Here is a 26717-nt window from a genome sequence, read left to right as displayed (position 1 = left end):
GTCCAGTTCAACAACTGGGATCGTTGAAAAATGAACGGACTTGCACTCAGGGAAGCATTTTACAGAGCACCACCCAAGGTCAGGTAGTGGTATCGGTGACAACAGACATGAACTGCCGACTCACTACGTATAGGCACAGAGCTAGACGCCCATAGGTTATCTCAATAAATTCTCAGCCCCACGGGAGAGGTACTGTTCTTGTCCCCATTTTACAGGTGAGAACCCTGAGGCTCAGAAAGGCTAAATGATTTGTCCAAGGTCAACAGAAGGCAAGAGGGGCTCATCTGCTGCAGGATTGTGTGCTGTCTTTTCTCTGAATCTCCTGGACTGTTCTCCCCTCCTGGACTCTAGGATATGGCTCCCTCAGTGTTCCCCCAAACCCTCCACCTCCACCCTCTCCAACATCCCTTCCTTCACCAGCTCCAGCATCACGCTAGCGTCCCACCCACCCGTCCCAGGACCAGAGCAGTGATGAGAGGGAGGTCAGTCAGATTCTATGACTTTTCTTTCCCTCCACTAGCTACACTTTGGGCAATGTTGTTATGCTGCTTCTAGATTTGAAAACGATTCTGCTTTCAATGCCGCATACCCCTCCCAGACCCAGGACAAACACAGCCCCTCTACAGAGCTGTCCCCAGAAGCTGCTGCTCTCCTGAGAAGCCGGGACCCCTAGCCGAGATCCTTCTCCATCTGGCTGTGGGATACAGGGGACGGTTCCGCACCCCCTCCTGCCCTCGTCTGCAGGCAATTCCAGGACACAACATTCCATGCCCAGGCCAGCTCAGCACCTGCCACCTAGGAGGTGATCCATAAGTCTCTGGGCAAAGAAAGGAAACAGAAATGGAAGGGAGAGAAGGAAGAAGGGAGGGAGAGAAAGAGGGATGATGGTGAAAAGTAGCTGCAGCTGTAGGAAAAAATATTTGATTCATGGGAGCTTAAGTTTCTTTCCTTGGACATGGTCAGAGTCGGCATCTTGGGGTCTCGCCAGGTCCAGCTAACTCGCGCTTGTCTACGAGTGTGGCAGGAGAGGAAGAGGGGAGGGTGGCTGACAGGGGCAGAGTGCTCTCTTCTTGCCCTGCCTGGAGCTTGATATTTGAGCACCACAGGAGGGCAGACGTGCAGCTCAGGCCACTGGCCGGGAGCTCCGGTCCGCTCTGAGTGTGGCTCCGGCCGCCTCCCAGCCTCCACCCGATGGCAGCGATTACAGAGGGCCAAAATCACATTCCCTCAGGAGGGTATTGGTTTACTGAATGTTCCACGGGCAGACACTATTCTCCTAGCCTGCCAGCTGCCTCGTGGAGCAGGGCCAGCTAAGGGTCCAAGGGCATTGGGACAAGCCCCGCCTTGCCCCACAAAGCAGGTGGCCGGCAGATGCTGGGTCAGTGGTGTCATCTTCTTACCCACAAGGTCAGGCCAACCTTCCGTCTGGATTCTCAGCACCCTGACTGTGACAGGAAGTCAGGAGAGAGGACTCCCCTCACTTGGGAGAAGAGAAGGTCCTAGATCCTCCTCAAGAAGCCATCCCATCCTGCCTCTGTCCTTATGTCAGGCCATCCCACCCTGAGACCCATTTCCCTTGTTTCTTGACATCTCTGCCCAAGGGAGCCCACAGGACAAGAACCTGACCTCCCTACTATAGCTGATCTGTGCTCTCACAGTCGGGAAGCTCCGCCACCAGGTGGCTAAGTCATTCCCTTCATGCTGCAGACTAAGCTTTTGGTCCTACGTGACATGACAGAACACGGACAGAAGATTTCTGTGGCAGCTTTGGGCTTCTGCCTCTCTGCCCGTCCCTGCCCCCCACCCCCCGAAATCACAGACCTGAAGGGCTGCCTTCTCCAGCAGCCAGGTTGACATTTCCCAACAAAAATCAGTCTGGCAGGCTCTCGGTTAGAGGATCACCCCCTTAAAACCCTCTGCTCAGAGGTATGGGGCAGATTATCACTCCAGGATCCTTGGAAACTTTTCGTGAATCCGTTGGGACCGCCTGTAGTTTTGCACTCCTCTCTTCCTGGTTCTTCCCACATCTTACCCAAAAGTTCAGAAAGCAAGGATGCCAAACCCTATGCAAGTATGTCAAGGGCAGATATTCACCATGACGGATAAGTGTGTGCACAGGGTGGGCGCAGGGGCTATTTCCCCCTCTGCCGAGCTGCCTCCCTCCCAACTCAAAGGGGCCACGTTCTGGAGGACAGTGTCACCCGCCCTCATCCTGCCTGGCTTCGGGGAGATGAAGGGACGGACACAGGGCCATGTGGTAGCTGAGGCAGCTGGGAGGCAGAGCTCTCTGCCATCCAGGGATCTGAGACTTGGCCTCCCTCTCTATGCAATGGGGCAGATTTTCTAGGCCAGTTCAAGCACCTTCTCTAGGGCTGGAAAGAAATCAGACCAAGCAGCCTAAAGTATTTCAGGCTATTGATGAATTCTCTTTTAGATCAAGATCATTAAGTGATAGGAAGCAGTATCAATCCCTGACTCTGGCTCCAGACCCCCACGTTGGAATCCTGCCTCCACCATTTACTCAGGACATTATCTCAAACAAGGCCTTCAACATCTCTGAGACAGCTTCAGTTTCCTCATCTAGAAAATGGGAACCCTAGTTGCAACCAGATGTTAACAAGTAAGTATTGGGATCTCAGCTGTGACAGAGGCCCCAGGAAAATGAACACCCCATTCCAAAAGTAAAGCAGGAGATCACCACACAAGGATTGCGGGAACACATCACTGACATCAAGAAAGTGAAGAGACGGGGCAACTGGGTGGCTCAGTCAGTTAAGTGTCGGACTTCGGCTCAGGGTCATGACTGCCCAATTCATGGGTTCAAGCCCCATGTCGGGCTCTGTGCTGACAGCTGGGAGCCTGGAGCCCGCTTCAGATTCTGTGTCTCCCTCTCTCTCTCTGCCCCTCCCCTGCTTGCGCTATGTCTCTCTCTCTCAAAAATAAACAAACATTAAACGAAAGAAAGAAAGAAAGAAAGAAAGAAAGAAAGAAAGAAAGAAAGACAAGAGACAACTTGCAGAATGGGAGAAAAATACTTGCAAATCACATATCTGATAAGGGATCTGTCTTCAGAATATATAAAGAACTTATAACTCAATAGCAAATGTATAAAAAAAATGATTTTTTTAAATGTGCAAAGTATGTGACTAGACATCTCTCTAAAATAAGATATACAGTGGCCAGTTAACATGTGAAAAGATGTTCAACATCATTAATTATTAGGGAAAGGTAAGCCAAAACCACAGTGAGGTAACACTTCACATCCACTAGGATGGCTAAGACCCCAAAGAAAATAGCAAGTGTTGCTGACGAGGTGGAGAAATGGTAATCCTCAGACACTGGCTGCGAGGAATATAAAAAATGGTGCAGCCACTTTGGAAAACAGCCTGACGGGTCCTCCAGTGATGAAACATATTTTGCCCATATGACCCAGCAAGTTCACCCCCTTGGGATCTACCCAAGAAAAAATGAAAGTCCATGCAAAAACTTATCTATGAATGTCCACAGCAGTGTTCTTTAAAATATCCAAAAAGTGTTGGGGGGGGTGGGTGGAGGCCTGGGTGTCTCATCGGTTAAGTGTCTAACTTCAACTCAGGTCATGATCTTACGGTTAGTGAGTTCAAGCCCCATGTCGGGCTCTGTGCTGATAGCTGGGGCCTGGAGCCTGCTTTGGATTCTGTGTCTCCCTCTCTCTCTAACCCTCACACTCTCTCAGTCTCTCTCTTTCTCTCTCTCTCTCTCTCTCTCTCAAAAATAAGTAAATAAACATTTAAAAATTTACAAAAAAAAATAAAATATCCAAAAAGTGGACACAAAGAAAATATTCATCAACTGAGGTATGTATGAACAAAATGTGGTATGGCCATAAATGGAGTATCTTTCAGCAATAAAAGTAAAGCAATGACCCCACTACAACCTAGATGAGCCCTGAAAATGTTACGCTGAGTGACAGGCCAAGTGCTGTATAATTCCATTTCCAGGAAATATGTTGTATAGACAGATCTATAGAGACGGAAAGGAGGCAAAGGCTGGGGAGAGACATGGGGGGTGACTGCCAACGGCAAGGGGTGATGCAAACGTTCCACGACTAGATTAGGGAGCTGGTCGTGCAACCCCAAATATACTAAAACTCACTGGACTGCACACTTTAAACAGGTGAAGTGCCTGTACTAAGTTATATCAATCAGTATCTTACATTAGAAATATATTAGCTGTCGTATTTTTATAAGAGACAAAGAGGGCTGAGAACTGTTCTGTGGCTCTAAACTACCTCCCACACCTACGCTTCACGGAGGAAAAAGATCAGGAAGTGGGAGATTCCAAGAAGAATTTTGGAGAGTGTTGTTTTGCTGTCAGGGGCTTTTCCCTCCTTTCGGTGAGTCTTCCGGAGCACAGAGAACGTGAGAGGCAGAGCCTGGCTGGGGCCAAAAGTCTGGAGGATGAGAGGCAGGGCTGGGGAAGAGACAGAGGGGCTGCCTTGGCCACCCCAATCCCAGGCTTGGCTGAGGCCAACAGCACTTAAGGGCTCCCGTGGGCCCAGGAGAGGGAGGGCTAGCCTGGGGCGGGGGGGGGGGGGGGGGGGGGTGCCTCAGCTCCTGTCAGAGAGGGCCACCTGTTGGGCTGAACTGACATCAGCACCAGGAGGAGACTGCAGGGACAAGGGACACGTGGGCCCAGAAGGGTTGTGAGAGTCTGCCAGAGCTGCGGTCGCCCACCTGAAGGAAACAGAGTGAGTGACTTATGGGGAGTTTAACAGGGGCCCCCAAAACACCCACAAAAGTGCTGCAGGAGAGAAACAGCAATCTACGCCTCCAGAATCTCCCATCAGCAAAGAGCTCAGGAATCATTATCCGTGCCTGTCTCAACACAGAGCGTGTGCAGCCTCACAACGGTACCTGGGGGACAGAAACGCCCTCCTGATTCCTTCCCTCCTTTCCTCTCTTCCCATAAGTCAGGAAAACAGGGAAAACCTAGTGATCTTCCCCCCACCCCAAAGCTGGTGCCAGGCAAGAGCCAACAAGGGGGAAGAACTGGCGGCCTCAGGCCAAGTCCACTGGTGCTGGGCACATTTAGGGCCGACCAGAGGACCTTTCATTCCATGAAAGTGGCTAGAAAAGGCACAAGGCTGGCCCTAATATCACTCGGGGACAGGAAAAGCACAGGACAGATTTAAGGGCTGTGGCACCCAAGGTGGCTTTATAACCACACTCTACAAGTTCTGCATAGTAGTCCCAGAACAGTAGTACCTGCTGGGGAAGAGTAACCAAGAGAACATGGAACTGGTGATGCCTGGCTCAGGGCAGGTACCAAGGCTAGCCGTCACCCAGTCATTTGCACGGCATCATTATCATCATCAGGGATACAGAGTTAAAGTCCCCTTCAGAACCCACCCTCCTCAATTCACTGATAAGGGAACTGAGAATCAGAGAGGAGAAGTAACTTTTTCGAAGTCAGAGGCAAGTCTCCTGACTCCCATGAGTGGGGTTTCTAGAACAGAGCCAGCTACAGATGGTTCCCAGAGAGTAGAGGAGCCAGAGGGACGTGGAAATTTTCTCAAGAAGAAAGGGCGCATATATATTCAAAATCACCTCTCTGCCTTCTCTCCTCCAGTAATTCAATGATAACAATAGTAATAGTAACAGTAACAGACTCAAATTACTGCCAGCATAGAACATACTAGGCACTCCATATATCACAGGGCATGGGGCCTCAGGACTCAGGCCAAACAACTAATGGGGCTTCTGGAGGCTGTGAAATATATATTACCTCATTGAATCTTAACAACAATCCTACGAGGAAAGAAAGTACTGTTATTGTACCCATTTTATAGGTAAGACATTTGGGTCTCAGGGAAGTAAAGCATCTTGACCGAGGAACATTATAAACAGAGCTTAGAACCAGATCTTCTGATTCTAGATCCCACAGACTTAATCCCTATAGTAGGTATTAATCTTTTCAACGTTATTTCCACTTTCCATCTTCCATGAACCATTTCTCTGCCCCCTTTGAAGTTAGGCTTGGGTGTGTGGTTTGATTTGGCCAGTGAAATGTCAGGCTTGGGTGTGTGGCTTGCTTTGGCCAATGAATGTCAGCAGAAGGAATATGTGTCATGTCCAGGCAGAAGCACTGTGGACATTACAGTGTCCGCTACCCACTGGTATAGCAATGATTGGAAACATCTATGGGATGAAGCCACCACCAGCCTGCAGTAAATAAGATAGATGAACAGATTGCCATCCCACACTGGACATGCAGCATGGGCAAGAAATATGCTTTTGTTGGGGTAAGAATTTGGGGCTATTTGTTACCCAGCATAACCAAGCCTCTCCTGACTAACATAACCACCACTGAGCTCCCCACTCCAAGTTCGTGAGGGGGGAAGGTCTGAGAGGGAAGCTCAGCAGGTCCATCTTAGCTCCTCACAAGTCACAGAAACAATGATTGAGCTCAAAGAAACAGAAAGAACCACTCCTTCAATCCCTTCATTTCAAAGGAAACAAGGGAGAGCTAAAGAAAAGGAGTTACCAAGGGCACCCAGAACACAAATCCCCTGCCTCCCAGGCCAATGTCTACCCAGGTCTGTCTGTCTCTCTCTCCATGTTCCTTGCCTGTTGCTCTCTCCTTCTCACTCTCTGTTTGCTAGGTCTCCCTCTCTCCCTCTTTCCTCTCTCTCTCAAAAAAAAAAAAAAAAAAAAAAAAATCAGAGAATTCTTGGACAAGCCCAGTTCAGGTGAAGTCACCACAGACTAGGGACTCATGGCTGCCATCAGGAGGCTCTTCCCCAGCTCAGTCAACAGAGCTTGAAGAGACTCTGGGTGTCCTACAGTCAGAGTGCCTCTCCTCACAGGTCCTCAGAGGGCTGAGACGCTTGGGCACAAAACCACACCCCCAGTGCCCCTGGCTCTGGGCAGGGGGGTGGGGGAACTGCCCACAGAAACAAAAGAGGGACTGATGGGCACCATGGAGGAACAACCCAGTAGAGGGGTGGTCACCAGCCCCCCTTGCCATCTGCCGCCAGGCCAGGGGGCCTATCGTGTTCTCCATTCTTTCTTTTGGCCCTGAGCCATCTGCTACCTTGCCCAGCACACACCCCCATTACCCAATACCCTCTTAAGTTGTGAGGGACTCTAAACAACTCAATGTCCAAGGGGGTTAGGAAACAGGAGAAGTAAATGGAGACAGTGAGGCAGCTCAGGCCTGGCCAACCTCTGGGCCTCTTGGAGGTGGAAGGCAGCCCACATCGCATGGTATGGAACTCGCTTCCGAGAAGGCTCGCCCTGGAACACTCCGGAGGAATTTGGAGACCGCTCTATGCAGCATAGGCAAAAATACAGCCCCACTCCCACCCACAGGGAGCTGGGATCTGGGCATGGGGCTTCAGAACTCGGGCCAAACAGCTAATGGGGCTTCTGGAGGCTGTGAAACGTGGTGTCAGCCAGAGCGCTGAGCTGGCAGGTTTCCGACCAAACCAGAGAAAGACAGAGACAGCCTGCTAGGAGGAGGCTGGTGGGGGGCTAGATCACTCTCCACTTCACCACCCTGGACCTTCTCTTCCTCCCCACTCAGGACCAAGGCTCCAGGCATCTGACTACAGGCAACCCAGAAAACTCCTTCCTAGGTGTCACAGGCTGAAGTGTTTGCTCCCAAAATTCTTATGTTTAAGCCCTAACCCCCAGTAACTCAGAACGTGGCTGTATTTGGAGATAGGGCTTCTAAATAGGTAATTGAGTTAAAAAGAGGTCCTATGAATGGGCTCTAATCCAATCTGACTGGTGTCCTTATAAAGAAGAGGTCAGGACACAGACACAAAGGGAAGAAGTCAGCCATCTACGAGCTCAGGAGGAACCAATGCTGTTGACGCTTTATTCTCAGGCTTCTGGCCTCCAGAACGGCGAAAAAATAAATGTCTGTTGTTTAAGCCACACAGTCTGTGGTATTTCACTGTGGCCGCCCAAGCAGCCTCAGACACCAGGCCGTTGTGTTCACCAGAGGGAGCTACTCCCAAAGTAAGGAGTCCTGGAGACGGAGGGGCTCCCCCGCTCCCCAGCCACGTGTCCCAAGGCCTGGGACCTTCTCTGATCAGAGAGTTCTTGATATTAAGCTTCCATTTGATTCTTCACCTTTTATCCCTTCCCCTTCCTTCTGGTCTAAGCGCAGGAGAGCATTACCGGTCCCTGAGTATCCATGGTCCCCATGACCTCGGTCCACCACACAAAGGCAACTCTCCTTGTCCCCTCAATTTTGGGCTCGTCCAAAGTGAAATGGCTTCCCTGGGTGGCAGTGAGCTCTCTGCCATCTAAAGGTGTGAGAAGTTCAGGGCGCCCGGGGGGGGGGGGGGGGGGGGGTGGCACTTGGGTGGCTCGGTCAGTTAAGCATCCGACTTTGGGTCAAGTCATGATCTCGCAGTTTGTGGGTTCCAACCCCACCTCGGGCTCTGTGCTGACAGATCCTGTTTCAGATTCTCTCTCTCTCTTTCTCTCTCAAAAATAAACATTAAAAAATTGTTTAGTAAATATAAAAAAATAATAAAGGTGTGTGAAGTTGGACAAGCACCCCAAGGACCACCCTGAATTAGGGGGCACGGGGCGCTGAATAAGCTAAGCTCCAAGGGAGGTGGAAAGGGACGGAGTCAGACCCCTGGATTCAAATAGCAACCCTGTGTCCCATCTCATGATGCCCCACGACATGACCACATTGGTGTATTCCTTGGAGCAACGGAGTCAGTACAGCAGGATATGAGGTCACGCAGATGGGGGTTCCACAAGTGAGGATTTCCTCCCCCTCTGGCAGGTCCCCACCCTTCTCGAGCCTCAGTTTCCTCACTGTGGCAGCACAGCGTCAGATAGGCTCCATGACTGGCCTGGGCCACCCCAGCCTGGAAGGTCGGCCTACAGAGAACAGAAGTCCCATGGATTTTCTTCCCTCGTTTTGCTGCTGAGATTGATCAGCGATGTCCTGAGGGAGTGGAAAGTGGAACTGGGAACTGGTAGGGGGGAGGTGGGGGGTGCCGGCACCAAGAACACAGAGCAGGTCATGGAGGGTCAAGTCAGGGTCTCCTGAGGGAGCAGGAGGAGCAGGGGGAGCAGGGCTGACTGCCTTCACTGCTGGGAGGGGGCGAGGAACAGCCCAGGCCAGAGGTCATCTCTCTCTGTTCCCCAGCACCTGACTCAGTGTCCCCTGCCTTTCCCCCTGAGCCACCCAGCGGGCTCCAGAGGGACTGGTCTGGCCTTTCCTCCCTCACTGGGCCTGAAATAGAAGAGGCGTGCCACTTCCAGAAATGGCCTCATCTCACCTTGGACACGCTACCCTCTACCTATTTTTGAGAGGCCACCCCTCACCAGAGGCATTCCAGTGTGAGCAGCCCCACACCCTGCTGGAGGGCGGGGTAGGGACATCCTAGGACATGCCTCAGCTATTCTCTGCATGGAAGTCCTGCTAAGCACCTGCCGGGGGGGGGGGGGGGGGGCCTAACGGTCTCCCAGGTGCTGTGTCCCATGTACCACTGCATCCAATCCCTCCCTCATCCTGGGAGTCATGACAGGGCTCATCTGGTCTGCACAGGGGTGAGAGGTGGGGACCAAGGGAGCAGATTCCCCCAAGCCCGGTGGCGACCCGGGGAGTGCCACAGGACCTGGTGCCTACCAAAATAGCACAGTGGTTGGCGTTCCACACCCAGATCCGCTCTTTACCGGCGAGGCAACCTTAGGCAGGTTACTGAACCCCTCTGTGCCCCGGTTTCCCTATCCAGGCACCATTATGGTGCCATTTCACAGGGTGGCTGTGACCATGACATGAAATGGTCACTATCAAGGGCTGGGCACCACGACTGTCACATGGCAAAGCCAGAAACAAGCTCCTAAGGCCGAGGAGTCTTCCCCCTTAGCCTTGTCTGCAGATGTCTCAGGTGCGGGCCGCAGTCCCCACTGACCTGTCAGAGACACGTGAAGAGCCACAACAGGCAGCCTCTGAAGCTCTTACTCCCCAAAAGGTGCTCAAAATGATTTGTCGACTGAATCCCCCGGTTACAGCAGAGCAAACCAAGGCCCTGGCATCTTGTCAAAGGATTTGAACCCGGGTAGTCTGTCTCCAGAGGCCACATTCTGAACCCCTACGCTAAACTGCCTTTCATGAAAATGGCTAGGAGAAGCCAATGGCACGAGTCCTGTTACGATCCCAAGTCTGTAGACGAAGAAACAAAGACCATAGGAAGGCTAGGTAATTCGACCAAGGGCAGGCAGCTCCAGAGGGGAGACCTGGGACCTGGACCAGACCCGGGCAGTCAGGCCTGAAGCACACAGGCTCGCCCACACTGCTGCGACACCTCGGGCTTTGCCTGCCGCTCCCAGGCCGCGACTTGCTCAGAGAACAGGCAGAGCCACCTTGGTACTCACCCTAACCCACAGAGCCCATCCCCCCAGCCCGAGGACCACTCCAGGGGACACCCAGACACCTCCCAGGCTCCAGCCTGAGCCATCTCTTGGGCACCCCAGAGTCTTGGGGGTTAGGTGTCCTTACGCCAGCTGGTACACGGGGAAACTGAGGCACAGGGACCTGCCCACAACTAGGGAGACAGGCACAGGCCTCCTACTTCTCCCTCTTGATCAAGAAAATTAGCCAGAAGAAAATGCTTTTACCTCAGGGCCCCAGAATCTAGAACCTTCCAGGAGTGCCCCCAGCCAGGAAGAAAAGCAGGATAGGAATAATGATGACCGCTCCCACCTTATGGCTGGTTCCGGTTGGCTCTGCTTTCCCTGTGGGGGATGCAGCCCAGTGGCAGCGGGGAGCACACAATTGGACAGGCAGGGTCAACCCCGCTGACCACCCCAACTGTGTAGCTCCCGGACCAGGCCAACCGTAGTCAGGCCAGGCCAGGCCAGGGGAGAGGACAGCAGAGCCTCGAACTGCTTCCCTAGCCTTCCCTTCCCACCCTCCAGGCACAGGGCCAGCTTCTCAGCCTCTAGACAGGAGCCCCTCTGTCCCTGCAGGATGAGCTGACCTTTAACTGGCCAAAAGGTCCCACTGGTTCCATCCCCCTGCCTGGGGGAGCGGATGAGGAGAGAGGAGGGAGGCAAGGGGTGGAGAAGAGCCCCTGGCTCCCTCACCCTCTCCTTCCTCCTCTTCCCTGCCTCTCACGGCTGCGGTCTCCATCCACCGGGCCATCCGCCTTCCCTCGCAGCAACTGTGTCCCCACCCTGGCTTTCCACAGCCTCTCCTTCTTTCTCCATAATTATTTTACCTTTTGTTTGCCTGGCACTTTACTAAATGCTTTTACATTTACCATTGCATTGAATCCACACCAGGGAGAAATAGGGAGACATTGAAAATACCTTCAAATTGCCAAGTGTTCTTGTTAAAAATGCAAACATCTCCAGAACGATGAACAATTAGGCTGGCAGCCTTTGGTACCTCAGAACTAATTCATTTCATCCTCTGCCTTCTCCCCAGCCACTCGGCACAGCAGATGGGGTTGGGGCAGTGGGGAGGCGTGCTTTGGGCACCGCCTCAGCCCAGTGGGGTGTCTGGGCCCCTGGGGGGAGGAAGGGAGCGGGAACTAAGGGAGGCAAGAGGAGGAGCCATGGACCTGGCAGTGTTGCCTGTAAACAACATGCTCTCCTCAAGCCCTGGGTTCTAGCCCCACGGCCGCCCTCGTCCCACTCGCTCTGAAATCTATCACTCGCTGTGGTATCTCTAAGGTCAGAGAGACCATCTGTTTTCAAGAAAAGACCTAAAAGAATTTCAGAGTGGATTCAACAAATCCAAAATCCTGGAGAAAAAGGTGGGAGGAGGCAGGGGGAAGGCGGGAGGAGGCAGGGGGGTACAGAGAGTCAGGAGCAGGTCGGGGGCCCAGCAGGCCTGGCTCCCCCAGCCCAGCTCTGCCACGGGGCCCAGAGTCCCCAAGATGGCACAGTCTCACCCTAGGACCAGCTGCAGCTGGGAGAAGCCCAGAGGCTGGGAGCTGGTGTCTTTGAAAGGACATATCCCAGGCCGTGGAGGTAAATCGGGAGACCCTTCCTTCAAGGGAGTCTCAGTTATCCCCAAATGAAAACGGGGGAATGAGCCAACAGTCCTCAGGATGCTTCCAGATCTGCCATGCTGCGGTCCCAGGACCAAATCAGAAACGCAAGTCCATGCCAACCCCCAGACAGGCGTCTCAAGGGCTCCTGGGCTCCAGGCATGCCCCCTGTTGGAGGCCCCACCCACCGCACATATTCAAATGAACCACACAAATAAATACAGTCCATATATAACTCTCAGGGACTGAACTTGAGTGGCAGTTGACCGTCTGACATAATGTTAGGTTTTGTAGCTAAATTAGACATGCATTAATTTCAACTGCAGCTTACTTTTCAAATTTTGGAGCCTATCGGTTTCATTTCCAGCTCTTCGACATTTTCGTTGGCTGTTGATGAAAGCTTGTAGGTCCTGCATGCTGTGTCTACATTCCTAGTGCTCTGACCCTGGGGAACTCAGGCAGCGAGCCTGGAGAAATCTAACAGCAGGTTGAAAAGAAATCTAACAAATGCAGTGTTTGCTGCACGGGAGTTCTCTCAAGCTCCACTCAAGGCCACCTCCTCTGAGGAGCCCTCTCAGGCCACTCCAGCTGTCTAGAATCCCTCCCCTGCCAGTCTCAGAGCACTCACTGCTCACCGTAGATGGGACTCATTTAACAACAGCGATACACTCTCGTGTGGCTGTTTGGCTGCATTCTTTAGCTCTGTCTTCATTATCTATGCTCTGTCTTATCTTCCCCCACTGAACTGTGAGCTCTCCAAGGTGCCCTGGACCTCTCCTCTGCCTCCTCTTTGAACCCAGTACGGCGTTCACAGCCAACCAAGAGAGCCAAGGCCATGTGAGCAGGGGCAGTGTTGTTTGGAGAGGAGCTAGAAGCCACTGCTATCACCTACCCTCCATGCCATCCTCTCGATGCCCATTGAAGTTGTCATAGGAATCCCAGCGGATGAGGGGGTCAGAGGTGTTATAGTCCACGGACACACTCGGCCCGTTCTCCAGGTGTTCCATGCCTGAGAGAAACGGGGCGGGAGGGCAGTGAAGAGAAAGAAAAAAAAAAAAAATCAGCAGCTAGAAAAACAGAGGAAGTCAACAGCTTCCCCAGGGATGCTCCCTAAGGGACTTCTTATTTTCTTAACCATAGTGGGTGGGACCAGTAGCTTAAATTGGACAGAGAACCCAGGAGTCTGGTTTCTTGCATTCTTGAAAAGGCTCATACCAGGTCGTAGGGGTAAATCAGGATGGAACACTGAGGAATGAAGATCCCCCCCTTCCCAGGGAGAAAGCTGGAGAGCCCTCTGGCTGGGTGTCCGTCTCGTCCTATTCTGTGTCTCTAGGGTCCCTGGGTCAGTGCCAGGGGGCCAGAAGGCCTGCCCCTGGATTCAAGGGGAGTGTGGAAGAGGCTTGTGCCGAGTAGCATGGGGCCAAGGACATCAGGGAAATCACAGCCGTGATACTCAGAAGACACTAGGTCATTCTAGCCAACCCCCCTCCTCCCACTTAAGATGCCCTCCACTCCAGGCAGAAATCCAAGGGGAGAAGCAGTCTCTCCCACACATCCACAGAAGGGGAAGAGCGCACGAGCCCCAAGTCCTGCCTCCTAGGGCAAGTCCCTTTCCTTTCCTCTTGGCAGTCTTTTCTAGAATCTACCCAGAGTCCCACTGTCTGTAACCTAATTTCGTCTCGTCCTCATTCTGTTCTCAAACAGGATGGAGAACAACTGGCCTCCACATATAACCAGTCTAAAGGCTTAATGGCTATTATTAAAATGGCCTTCTCATCTTCAGGTTGAACCACCTCGGGCCTCATAAATACTTCTCGTCCATCTAGTTCCTCTGCATGGCCCCCAGCCACTCCCTCCATCCACCACAGCCCTCAACCTCTGAATATAACAGGATGGTGACCTAATGGGACAAGAACAGTCTACCCAACCCAGCACCTCTTGGTAGGCTTTTTTATTTTTATTCTCCAAAGATTAAGTCATTGGTTCATGTTTAGCTGAGGGTCCACTCTAATACCCAGATCCTTTACTGCTGGCCTGCCTTGTAGCCATAGTAACTTGACAATTGTGGGGCAGATGGGGTGGAGAGAGGACAGGTTAGGATGAAAGCAAAGGCATGGAAAAAATGAATTCTAACAAGCTAATACCTTGAATTTTCTCTGGTCCATAAGAAAATACAAATTCCACTTTGCCATATTCTGGAAATCGATCATCTGAAAAGGGAGAAGAAAAGACAAAAAGGGGCAGTGAATTCCCCAAAAGGACTCAAATTTTAATCTTTCTAGACAAGATTAACATAATGTGCATATGCAGGGTTGATAATACCACATATATACGTAATGAAATGAGCCTCTTTAGCCCTAGTCTTACTTGCCTGAGATAACCATGCCCAACCATTTCTATTTCTTGTTCCACTAACAGTTACCTCTAAGACTGTAAATAATAGACTCTATTTTTATGCCGCTATCTCTCAATTTACCGATTTCAAGTAATCTCCACTGATTCACCATTATGAAAATGATTAATTTGGCCCGCTAAGATCACTCCTATCTCCCTTCTTATTAAGTCAATTCTTACTATTATTATTACTATCATTATTTATTCTAATTGCCTTTGAAACTTTAGATCCTAAGCTAAACCTCTATTTCTTGATCTTTTCATTTTCGACGGTGTCTCCTGACCCCCTACATGTAAGAGGAGAAAATTTGCACCACCCCCCTGCCTCTGCCTCTACCAACTCCACCTTTATGTTGTCTGTTATTCCTTTATTTTTCCTTGTTAAGACTGATAACATTTGCATTCTGTTCTGAATTATAATGGCATCTTCTGCTTTTCCCCTCCTGGCTTCAGTCCAGGGGAAGCTCATCACAGAAACATCCTTCTACTGCACTGGGGGAATCAGTTTCCTCCTCCACTGAGCCCCAGCCCTACTCTCTGCCCTTGGCCTGAGCCCAATCTGCACACAGATCACCATCTGTGTGATCTGTGTGGGAAGCAAAGTTACAGTAGGCATGGTGACCACTCCCTGGATGGGACATGCCAGTGCATGTCTCCATCACTGCAGGGGTCCCTTCATAGTATCACACTTGCGTGTCTCTATCTCCAATGGGACTGTGAGTTCCCTGAGGGTAGGGCCTGACTTCTTTCCCTCCGTATCCCCAGGGTCTAGCGCATGCCTGGCACATACAGACACACAATGATTCTTGGTGGATATATGGATGGATGAGGGATAGACAAACATACAGATGAATAGATGGATGGATTTGGATAAGTGAGTAGATGTATGGGTGGGTGGATGGATGGGTGGGTGGATGGATGGATTTAGATGGATGGGTGGATGGATGGGTAGATTTGGATGGGTGGTTAGATAGATGGATGGATGGTTAGATAGATGGATGGATGGATTTGGATGGATGGATATGGATGAGTGGGTGGATGGATCCATGGATATGGATGGGCGGGTGGATGGATGGGTGAATGGTTGGATGGATGGATGGATGGATGGATGGATGGATGGATAGATGGATGGACTTGGAAGAGTGGGTAGGTGGATGGGTGGGTGGATAGATGGATGGTTGGATGGATGGATGGATTTGGAAGAGTGGGTAGATGGATGGATGGATGGATGGAAGGAAGGAAGGAAGGAAGGAAGGAAGGAAGGAAGGAAGGAAAGATGGATTTGGATAAGTAGGTGGATGCATGGGTGGATGGGTGGATGAGTGAATGGGTGAATGGATGTGGATATGTTCCAGGTCTCAATGCGATATAGACAAAACCTCAAACAGATAGAGAAGGGAGACACCTCCCTAACCAACTCTCTTTCCCTCAGAAAATGGTTCCCCCTTCCTGACTGCCATAGCTCCCCCATTATTGCTCTTCTACCCTGTGGTATAGTTATTCCTTGCTAGGTCTGTCCCTCTACTCAGTGAGCTCACCTTTGAAGGCATCATCAAGGTCTTCCTTCCCAAAAACAACCCCGAGGTCATGGATGGCACAGGTGTGGAACTGCACACGGAAGATGACATCTCGGGCTGGGCTCCGAAACTTCTTGTGGTAGCACTTCAGCTGGGTGGGAAAGAAAGCAGAGCCCATCAGGGGACTGAGGATGAGAAATCAGGTCTCAGGGAGCCTCCTTATTAGCTCCACGACTGAGAACCCAGGGCTCACCCAAGCCCACTGAGGGAGAGGTCACCAATACCAAACAGGATTTCAGAGCTATCTGGGGAAACCTCTAGAAAGCAGAATGTTGGAGGCCAAGCTTGCCCTGTAGGGACAAAACTGTCCTCCCAAGAAGTTCCTTCACACAGAAAGGAAAAAGTACGGGTGAATTTAAATTACAGGAGAAAAGACTGAAGTTAGAAGTGAAGGAGTCCTTGTCACCACGGGAAGCCAGCTCACACTGAGAGATATTTCCCTGAAGACATTCCAGACCAAGAGACAGGCGTAGGAGAAGCGAGTCCAACTCTGAGGCAGGGGAATGCACAAGGACTACTGGAGGCTGAAAGCCTTTGCAGGAGCCCTGAGAGCCTATGGCCCCAAGGCTGGTGACTCACGAGGAGTGGTGATCTTGTCTGGAGAGGCAGAAGGGGAGCAGGAAGAGAGAAGAAAGGAGAGAAAATAAACAGGGAGGAGGGGGCTCGAAACAGAGGGGCAGCACTCACCAAGATATCTCCCTTCAAGAGCAGGCCAGGCTCGATGGTGATGCAGATGCTGGTCTGGCTGTCTCCTTGGACATTGCTACGGGAGAGAGGCGAGCGGAGGGAAAGAGAGCTGTTGAGGGGGCAGGCAGCACGCTTGTTCCCTACCGCCCCCTGCCAGAGGGCTCCTAGGAAGGCTTGCTGCCTCTGTCCCTCAGCCCTGTGCTAGATGAGATCCTCCTAGAGGAGGTCCTGGCCCATCCCCCCACACCCTGTCCCTGGACCTCAGCCTCAGGCCCCAGACACCCCTGGCCTCTTTGTCCTGTGGACCTACTAGATGCCCGATGTGTAGACAGGCTGCATGGCCTGGTAGATCCGGAGAAACGGCCGACACCCTGTAAGGGAGGGTGATGTTAGCTAAGACAGCGGGAACGGTGCAGGGGTGGGGGAGAGGGTGAAGGAAGGAAGGGCTGGGGAGAGGGGAGGGAAGAAGGGGAAGAAGGAAAAGAAGAAGGAGAAATGGAAAGAGAAAGGAGGAAGAAATACTAACTTTTCATTTGAGAGGCATTTTTTAAGTTTATAAAATACATTGCCACATCCGACATCATGTGCCAGCAGGCAATGCCAGTATCTAACCCATGAATAGACTGAGGTTCAACGAAAGCTCAGCAAGTCATGCAGTCGGGACTCCAATCCAAGCATACGTTTCGACCCTCCCCCCCCTCCCCCACCCCAAGGCTGCCTCTTAAGAAAAGAAGATGGGAGACAGGAAGAGGGGAAGCCAGAGGGCTCAGGCAGGTACCTCCTTTAGACTCGAAGTTGGGGATGCCATGCATGATCACGTGGTGCAGAAACAAGGGCTTGTTGTTCATTTTGATGGAGCCAGAGAGCAGGCCACTGAAGTAGTGCACGTACCTGGGGCAGGGAGAGTGGCAACTTCAGCCAGGAGGCCTGCCCTAGAGCAGAGCCATCCTGGTTTCTTTTCTGGGCTCACCTAGCTCCCCACCACCACCACCCTCCTAGACCTCCTGAAAGCTGGGGTCTCCTTCCCAGCACCATCCTTTCTTGCTGCCTGGAACCCCAAGCAGAGAGGACAAGCAGGTACCACTCAAGCAGGAGCTGAGTCAAGGCAATACTCTGCTTTGGGGTTCTCTGGCGCCCCCTGGTGATCAAAATGAAAATCCCTATCCAGCTTCACTCCCAGCCCAAAAATCAGCTGGACCAAAATTCCCCTCCACAACATCCCTGACAGGCATCGTTTAGCTGCTCACCACTGCACAAGGCAGGCTGATCAACCATCAAACACTCCAACACCCCTAAACCTAGCTTAAACCAAGCTTATGCTTATAACCACAGGCCCCAGTTCTGTCCCCACAGACCCCCAGCCACATGACAGTCCAGAAAACTGTAAGAGCTTAACAATTACAGTCCTTCACTTTTTTATATCACGCTGAAGTGTATGAACTCCCTCTATATCTGGTATTGAAAGACATCTAATATCTACTGTGTATTCCTCTCCCCAATTCTCTTTGGATCTTGTTGGAAGAATGCATCTCCACTCCTTCTAGAAGAGGAAACTAGGTCCAGAAAGAGTTGCTGGCACAGCAAGAACACACAAAGCCGGGGGTGGATGGGGAGAGAAGGAATGCTGTCTTTCAATGCACCTGCCAGAAAGAGAGGCCCGTCCTTTTGCTGTGGATTGGTCAGCGCGCCCTCCTTTTCTGAATGGTGAGCTGGGTCAGCCACACCAATCACAATGAATCCTGAGACTTGGCGAGAGGCAAGGGGGCTCTTTGAGGCTGGTGGAACCAGAACCCACATGACCGTGACAATGGTCCCCTCCTATCTCTTGGCTCCTTGGCCCACCTCCAGGCCTGTGGGCCTCTGTCCCTGGGCCCGGGTGGGGTCACTTCAGACTACCCAAGCAAGATAATCTGATGGGCAGAGCCGGTTCCTATTCAGCCCCTGACCAGCCCCCAGCCCCATTACTCAAACCGGAAACCTGGAATGGCGGTTCCTATCAGATCTCTGGATCATGCCAACAGGATGTGTCTGTGCGCTGGGGACAATGAGCCGCCTGGGGGTGGGGTGACAATGAATGGGGGAGTTGCAGGCAAAGCCCCTCCCTCCCTCTCTCTCTGCCCTCCTCTCCTCCAACTGCTCCCGTCCCTGCAAACGACACTGCCCAGAAGGCGGGAAAGTGGCAACAAATACATAATGAAGCCAACAGCTGCATGTTCACACACGGGCACGGACAGAATCACCCACCCATAAGCAGGTGCGGTTGCAGATATAAGCTGCAAGGCAGACAGATAATGTAAACATACGCCCGACTGCGCGCTGTGTAAGCATACGCCGTGCGCTGTGGAGTCCCCAAACACTCCTACGGCTGAGAGGTAACCCCGACCCCGTGCTCCAGGCGCTCTGCTGCAGGGGTGTGACTGCTCTGCCCACTCTCTCCAAGCCACGCTGCGTCATCGTAACATCATGCTCTTCTGTTTGTCCCTCTTATCCTTCAAGGTCAGGCTCGTGACCAAGGCCACCAGCCATATGTAGAAAGCCAGGGACCGACGAGCAGGTACTTGAATGACCATTCTTTCCTCTCTGGGAAGATTCTCATTGATCCACAGCTGCTGCATCTGGCAGCCCAGCCAGAATTTTCTGCACATAAAGCCATCCTGTTTCTGACGGCTGACCCAGAGATTGGCTCCTGGGTGTCCTGTGCCAGGTGCAAGACACCAGGTGGCCTGAGGACTCGCTTCTGCTTGGGCTTCCCACTACAATGGGAGTAAGTCCCCAGCGGAGCCGGCACCCTTCTAACAAGGCAAGAAAGATGGGGGTGATGATGAAGAATAAGAAGGGAAACCCCAGCATAGAGAGGCGAGGGGGTCCTGCCTGCCCGGTCAGTGTTCCGAGGGGCTGGAAAAATCAGTGGGATGCTTTGGCTTCTGGGCCACCGTACTTGCTGTCCCCTCTGTGTGGTGACCCCAGCCCCGCCCTCAGATGCTTCCCTTCTTCCTCTCAGAGCTCACCCCGCATGTCACCTGTTCAGAAAGTTCAGCCCTGGCGCTCACGCTATCACTCTCTAGCCCATCACGCTCTGTTTGGGTTTTGTTCCCCTTCCAAGTACTTCTCACGACCTGAAAGTTCCCTGATGGCTCATGTCCTTGGGAAACTCCACGAGACCCTGCTGAGAGGGTCAGTCCCACAGCCCCGGTGTGCAGAGTGGTGTGGCACATCACCATGTGTGGTGGGCCCGCAGCTCTGGCCATATAGGGGCAGGGCCCTATTCCCCATCTCCAGCTCTCCCCTCTGAGCCTGGGCTTCTGACTCGCACTCACCTGCAGCCTCCCCACAGTCCACCAGCCCTGTGCTCTCTCAGCCATCATTAAACAGCACGTTATCCACAGAGCAGAGTCCTGGGCCAGCCCTCAGGACAGTGGGCGGCACAACCCTGGGGGCCCTGCCCTGACCGGACTTACAGGTCCCCAAGTACATTCTAGCTCTGCTTAATACTTGCTATGGATCCTGGCCATGTTGAGTCCCCTCCCTAGGCTCAGGCTTCTCATCTGTAAAGTGGGGATGCCCTGGATCATCATACCGTAGCTCACCATTATGCAGGGTTGGCCTCAAATCCATCATTTCTGACAGGTGTTCCCTGACCCCCTTCATTACATAGCCCCAATCTCCTCCACCAGGTCTATCCCACTCTGTTCTCTTTCCTTCCTAGCACTAACCGCTACCTGAAATTGTCCTGTTGGTCTATCTACTCGGGCAATGCCCATCTTTCTTAGTGGCATATCAGCTCACTGCAGGCAAAACACTTCGTCCTGCTCAACTAGATATCCCCAGCACTTGGAATGTAGTAGAGCACATAAAACTTATCCAATGAATCAATGAATCCTCTCTGCCCTGCTTCCTCCCTCGGCTGCTGTGGACTCCAATGAGACCACGTGCTTGAGAGCCCTTGGTAAAATTTTAAAGCTCTCCCAGAAGGTGACCCTTATGGTAAGAATCTGTGATCTCCCCAGGGCAGGCGGCAATGACGCCAGCCTCCTACAGGTTCACCCAAGCACTGACGCGGTCCCGCTGCCAGGACCAACATGGCATTTCCTTCTCATACAAGCTGCCTTCTTGCACCCAGACCAATGTATCCCCCACCAGCAGCCCCACTGCTCTCCAGCGCTGGCCTCAGGAGCCAACAGCCATGCCCATCTGTGGGCACACACAGCTGCCCACTGGCTCACTCATGCCCCTGAGCTTACAGCACTCCAGGCTGGCACCTGAATATGCATGCTCCGTATACCCCCACCTAGGCATGGCTGTTCCACCCACTGTGGGTACGTGAGGCTAGTCCCCAAGACAGCGTGCACACACACACACACACACACGTGTGCATGCACTGGCAGTGAGCCCTGGAGACCCACCTTCTCTGGGATGGCTGACCAATGGGCACAATCTTATCCTCATAGAATCGCTTCATTGCAAACCGGTCCAGGGCCTGATCGGCGCTGCAGGGAGAGACAGGTGGTCAGAGGAGCCAACTCCCTGGTCTCCCCACCCCTGCTCCCCCAGACCTGTAGAGCCCTCCAGCCACCCTACTCTGAGAAGCTTTCAGGAAAAGAGTGCCCTGGCATTCCTGCATCCTGTATGCTACAGGACTCAGCCCTGGGGCTTTGGAGCCAGACAGCCTGGGTTCCCATACCAAATGTGCCGCCTCCTTATTAACCTTGTGCCTTGAGGCAGGTTTACTTAATCCTTCTGAACCTGATTTTCATTTTCTGTCAAATGAGAGTGACAAGTGCCTTCCTTGAAGGTCGTTACGGTAATTGAGTGAAATAACATGTATAACAAGCTTGGCACATGTGGGCACACAGTAGGTGCACAGGAAATGTTCACCATTAAGGAAAGATTAGGCTGGGTTAAGTTTCTTACAGTCACACAACCACCGTCTAAACCCTTCATAGAACATTCTATCTGTCTGCAAAGAGATCATTTTGAAGAGAAAGAATATAGACCCTCTGTTCTTGACTCTCTAGCAACATCCCATCCCAAGCCCCAAAGTCCTTATTAAGGCCCACAAGGATGAGATAACTTCTAGATGGTTCTTTCAGACCCAGATCTGATCCAACATTTCTTTCTGACTCTCTCACCTGCTCACTCAGGAAAAAAGAGGGCTATTTGCCAAGGAAAAGTGGTCCCAGGAAGGTGGCTGGATGGGGTGTCCATGGATGGGCCTGCCTCTCGAGTCTGCTGCCACCAGTGCCCCCAGTAAAGGACTCTCCTTGCTCCTGCCTTCCGTGCACAGCCACCTGCCTCAGAGCCGTGGGCAGATCCCTCTCCTTTCCGTGGGCTCCTCCACCCCATCCCCTGTCATTATTCTCCCAGCCAAGGAAGGGAGAGGCCATGGAGGGATGGGCAGACGGGGTTCCTGCTGTCAATATTCAGAGAATGAGAGGCTCTTACCTGGCAGAAATGTTGCTGTAGTGCATGTAAGCCGCGATGACAACACCTATCCTGCCTCGGTTTCCCTGAAAGAACCCCAAACACAAAGCCTGTATTTCTAAGGCCAGCCCTGCTGCCCCAGAACCCGTCCAGAAGCCTGGAGAAAAAGTGAGCAGCAGCTGGAGAGAGGGGTGTGGTTCAAAGGAGGGAGTGGGATGCCAGGGAGGGGAGCAGGTCGGGCTGAGTCCCAAAGAGAAGAAACGCAGTTGATCATCTACCACACGTGAGGGTCCCACAAGCTCCTAACCCCCATTTCTCAGGTGCCCCCCGGGACAGGATCTACCATCCCCTAGAAAGGAGAATGCACACACACTCACCCGAGGACACGTCTATGCATGTGTGCACATGCTCACATACACACACGTGTGTACATGCACACACGCACACGTACATACAGAGCAGCCCCTGCTCTGACCTTATTGTGCAGAACGACGACATTGTGAGGGTCTGCATTGAGCCAAGTGTCCATGGCCTTGCAGACGCTGCAGATCTTCTCTAGGGCTGGAGTGTGGAGGTCAGGCCAGCCAAATTCCAGGACCTGTGGTCAAAGTCATGAGTGAGAAGTGGTGGAAGCCCCAGAGACTCAACCGGGGCAGCGGGAGCTGCATCTACGCCACATGCTGGCTCCAGGGCAGCGACCACCAGCCAACCTCGCTTCCCGCCCTCCCTGCCCAACAACCCAGAGTGGGGGGCAAGGGTGTGGCCCAGAGACCCTGGCTCAGGGCCAGAGAGGAAAGTGAAGAGCCCCCAGCCATTCACAGCTCTTTTCCAGGCCCTGACACACAAGCCATTGATTTTTCCGGCCAACCAAGAGAACCCGAAAGGGGACAGAGGGCAGATCTGAATGGCCGTCCTCAGGCTCCTCAAAGCTTTGCTTAACTCACAGATCGTTAAACTAAAAGAGAACCCATGCTTGGAAAAGCCAAGAGAGCACGTCTAATCCAGCCCATCTACTTTCAGAGGGGCAAGCTGAGGCCCAGAGAACTGTCACCTGCCCAGGGTCCCACAGCAACAGGCACCAGAATCCGGGAGGCAGAGCAGATATCCACGCAAAGCCCGGCACTCAGCCCGCCGAGTGAACAAGTGAAAACCAGCCATTGGCAATTCCCAGCCAGTTTAAATCCAAAATGCTTTTCAATAAGACTAAAATTCTCACAGTTCCAGTCTCGCCCCAGAGATGCTATGTGCACCCGGGGTGGGGGTGGGGGGGTAGACCTGGGTAGGAAATCGCTGCATCAAGCTTTGCTGTCTGCAATTTGTATTACAGAAACCATAAATACAGTATTTTCCATGTTCCAAAGGGAAGCTGGCATAGAAAGGGAATAGGCTTTGCGAAGTGTCTCAGCCCTTCCCCCCAGATTCCGAAGTAGGAACCACGGGGAGAACCACGCTGTTCTTCTCTTCCAGGCAGAGGGAAGCCCCCACCCCTAATCCGCACCAGCTCACCTTGGCGTGGAGCTTTGCGATGTCAGGCCTCCGCTCAGAGAGGTTGAAAAGCTACAAGGAGGAAAAGGAAGAAATCATGAATTGGTGCTAGCTGGCTGTCTGTCCATCTGTCTCTGTCTCTGTCTCTCTCCTCCCAACCACCCAGTGAAAATTCTATCCATGCATAAGCTTACAATGGAGTCCCATCAGACCCACACATTGACCAACAGGCACTCAACTACAGGTTCTCAGGATAAAGAGGAGAGAGGAGGCGCCAGGGTGGCTCACTCGGTTAAGCATCTGACTTCGGCTCAGGTCATGATCTCACAGTTCGTGAGTTCAAGCCCTGCGTCAGGCTCTGTGTTGACAGCTCGGAGCCTGGAGCCTGCTTCAGATTCTGTGTCTCCCTCTCTCTCTTCCCCTCCCCCACTTGCGCGCTCTCTCTCTCTCTCTCTCTCTCTCTCTCAAAAATAAATAATAAAAATATTAACAAAAAAAATTAAAGAGAAGGAGAAAGAAGTACATGGACACTCAGCCCCAACCCTCAGTGAGCAGAGAGACACCCAAACTGCAGGTGAGAAGGGGATGCAGCCTGTCTCATCCCATGTGCCACCCGTCCACACTGGACGGGAATCCGGTGGTGTGACATGATAAGTGTTTGGCCATCTCTGGTTTCCACTTCACATGTCAACTTTAGAACCTCATCCGCCTAAAAATGCAACAGCTCTGTGGGAGGACGCCCTCCCTCCGAGTGTGCAAATCACCCTGAGCGGGGCCTCTCAGACCCTTGACACCCCTTTCCCGGAAGATGCCCTCCGACACCTAACCATGTCCCGTAAGACTCCCCCAATCCCTGGACTTCCTGTCTCCACCTTCACCTCATTGCCCAAAAAACTCAAAGAAAACTGTGCTGCCTCCTGCCGAGGAAAGCGACCACATGGCCTGCGATGGGAAAGCAGAGGGAGGGTGGCATAGCAGAGACCCACAGAACCCTGGACTCCTGAAACTGGGAATGATCCCAGATGGCTTCCAGTCCATTCTTGGACCCTGTAACTGTACAGACTTTATTACATTAACAACAGCTACCACTCGAGTGTCCCCAACCTGCCAGCCCAATGCTGAGGACTTTACACCTAGCAGCTGGCTTAGTTCTCTCAACAACCATAAGAGGTAGGACGTACAATTAGACCCATTTTACAGATGCAGAACCTAAGGTTTAGTGAGGCAAAGTGGCCAAGGTCAGATAGTGAGAGCAGAGCCAACACTCAAACCCAGGACTCCCTGGTGTCTGAAGCCGGGCTCTCAACGCTGCCCAACACAGCTGATGGAGAGGCGTGTCTGTGGTGGGTTCAACAGTGTCCCACAAAAATTCAGATCCACCTGGAACTTCAGAATGTGACCTTATTTAGAAATAGGGCCTCTGCTGATGTAAGTAGTTAAGGATCTCAAGATGAGATCATCCTGGATTTAGGGCGGGCCCTAGGTCCGATGCCTGGTGTCCTTATAAGATGAGAAGACCCACAGAGAGACACAAGAAAGAAGGCAGGCCGTGTGAGGACAGAGGCAGAGACTGCGGTGATGCAGCTAGCAGCCAAGGTCAGTAAGGATCGCTGGGGGGCACTGGAAACCAGGAAGGGGAAAGGCAGGATCCCCTGTAGAGCCTGCAGAGGGAGCATGGCCTGGTCAACACCTTGATTTGGACCTCCAGCCTCCAGAACTGTGAGAAAGTCAGTTCTGCTGTTTCAAGACACCACGTTTTTGTGGCAATCTGTTACAGCAGCCCCAGGGACCTAATGCAGTCCCCTACGCCGGCCTCTGCTCACAGATCGGGGCAGCCCCTCGAGGCTGCACGGTCTGGTCGGTGGGTGCAGCCCAAATCCACAGGCACCTCCTTGTAGAACTGAGCCCTCCCCTGGGGCCAAGGATAGGTCTGATTCCCCATGCCAGCTCTCTGCCATTAGAGAAGAGCACCCCCGGGCCCCTCATCCACATTCGTGATGTGTTCCTCCTGGGCCAGGCACCATCCCCGTGATAGCAATGTTTCCACAACTCTGCCCTGGGACTTCTCAGAGGCACTGCCGCCTCCTGACCTCAGGCAAACGCCCCACCTCTCTGTGCTCCAGCAAAACCTGATTTCTAGCGCTGTCATGAAGTTTAATACGTGGAGAGCAGATTGAACGGGGCCTGTGTCATAGCAAGCACACAATAACATGAATTCTTGTTACTCTGTCCTCCTGGTCAACACACACATACACACGAGCACACGCATGCCCATGTGCACATATACCTACACTCACGCGCACACGCACACGGGCACACGTGACTTGGTTCCAGACGCCGCATTCCAGCCGCAGACACACTCCTCCCAGTAAAGTTGGGCTGGGGGGTGAGTGAGGACTCAGGCCATGAGAGAGGCTAAGAAAGAGCTGGCCCAGGGCAGGTGGGCAGGGGCACCAGCAGCGAGGAGGTAGTAAGCAGAAAGGACGGGGGGTACTGGGCCCCATCCTCACCAGGTAGCTGCCTCCATGCTTGGACTTGAGCATCTGGGCCACCTCTCGGAGGTTGCTCCGAAAGTTCTCCTCATTGGCTGTGCTGGGGAAGGAGACGGCGATGATCCTCTCTGTGACATACACCAGGTCCAGCTCACAGCTGTCCTCCGTGGTCCGGCTCAGACTCATGTTTCTGGAGACACAGTAGGCAGAAGGGGGTTCGGATCAGAACCCCGGTCCTCAGGGCAAGGTGTAGGGATCTGTGCCCCCTAGACACTCTATGTGGCCCACAATTCCAACCCCGGAGGCTTGACTGTTCCCTGAGCACCAGAGGAAAGGGAGCTGGGCAGAGGCTGGCAAGGACCTCGGGCCATTTCCAAGCCAAACAGCGATGACAGCAACCCTAGGTGGCCATCAATCCTGTCGGCACTGCCTTCAACCTATAAACGCAGAGGTCGGGGTCAGGATCAGAACCTGCCAGGAGCCCAGGAGTCCAGCTCAGCCCTCCAACACACTGTGGCCACCTGGTCTGGCAGAAGTCTTTCAAAGGATCCTGGGACAGATCGAGTACAGGAAGGAGAGCGGCGGGTGCCCCTGGAGCTGAGCATTCTTCCGCCCTCCCCCTGCTCCCGAGCTATAGAGTGGGCAGGG

General features: G+C 52.7%; 1 protein-coding gene across 10 annotated transcripts in view; it reads right to left on the bottom strand.

Moving 5' to 3' along the window:
* The window catches only part of TNS1 (tensin 1), a 194652-nt gene that overhangs the window by 62461 nt on the left and 105474 nt on the right, over nt 1-26717 (bottom strand). For all 10 annotated transcript variants that reach the window (XM_058705321.1, XM_058705311.1, XM_058705368.1 and 7 more), the window contains 11 exons: nt 26088-26259; nt 23599-23649; nt 22568-22690; nt 22114-22178; nt 21075-21158; nt 17450-17562; nt 16982-17042; nt 16672-16747; nt 15946-16075; nt 14158-14223; nt 12906-13022 (listed from right to left, as the gene is read on the bottom strand). In XM_058705321.1, coding sequence (XP_058561304.1) covers nt 12906-13022; nt 14158-14223; nt 15946-16075; nt 16672-16747; nt 16982-17042; nt 17450-17562; nt 21075-21158; nt 22114-22178; nt 22568-22690; nt 23599-23649; nt 26088-26259 — 1058 coding nt within the window. The remainder of the gene's footprint in view (nt 1-12905; nt 13023-14157; nt 14224-15945; nt 16076-16671; nt 16748-16981; nt 17043-17449; nt 17563-21074; nt 21159-22113; nt 22179-22567; nt 22691-23598; nt 23650-26087; nt 26260-26717) is intronic.

This window comes from Neofelis nebulosa, chromosome 2, assembly GCF_028018385.1.
Source record: "Neofelis nebulosa isolate mNeoNeb1 chromosome 2, mNeoNeb1.pri, whole genome shotgun sequence".
Lineage (NCBI taxonomy): Eukaryota > Metazoa > Chordata > Mammalia > Carnivora > Felidae > Neofelis > Neofelis nebulosa.
This window is presented reverse-complemented; position numbering and strand designations above follow the sequence as displayed.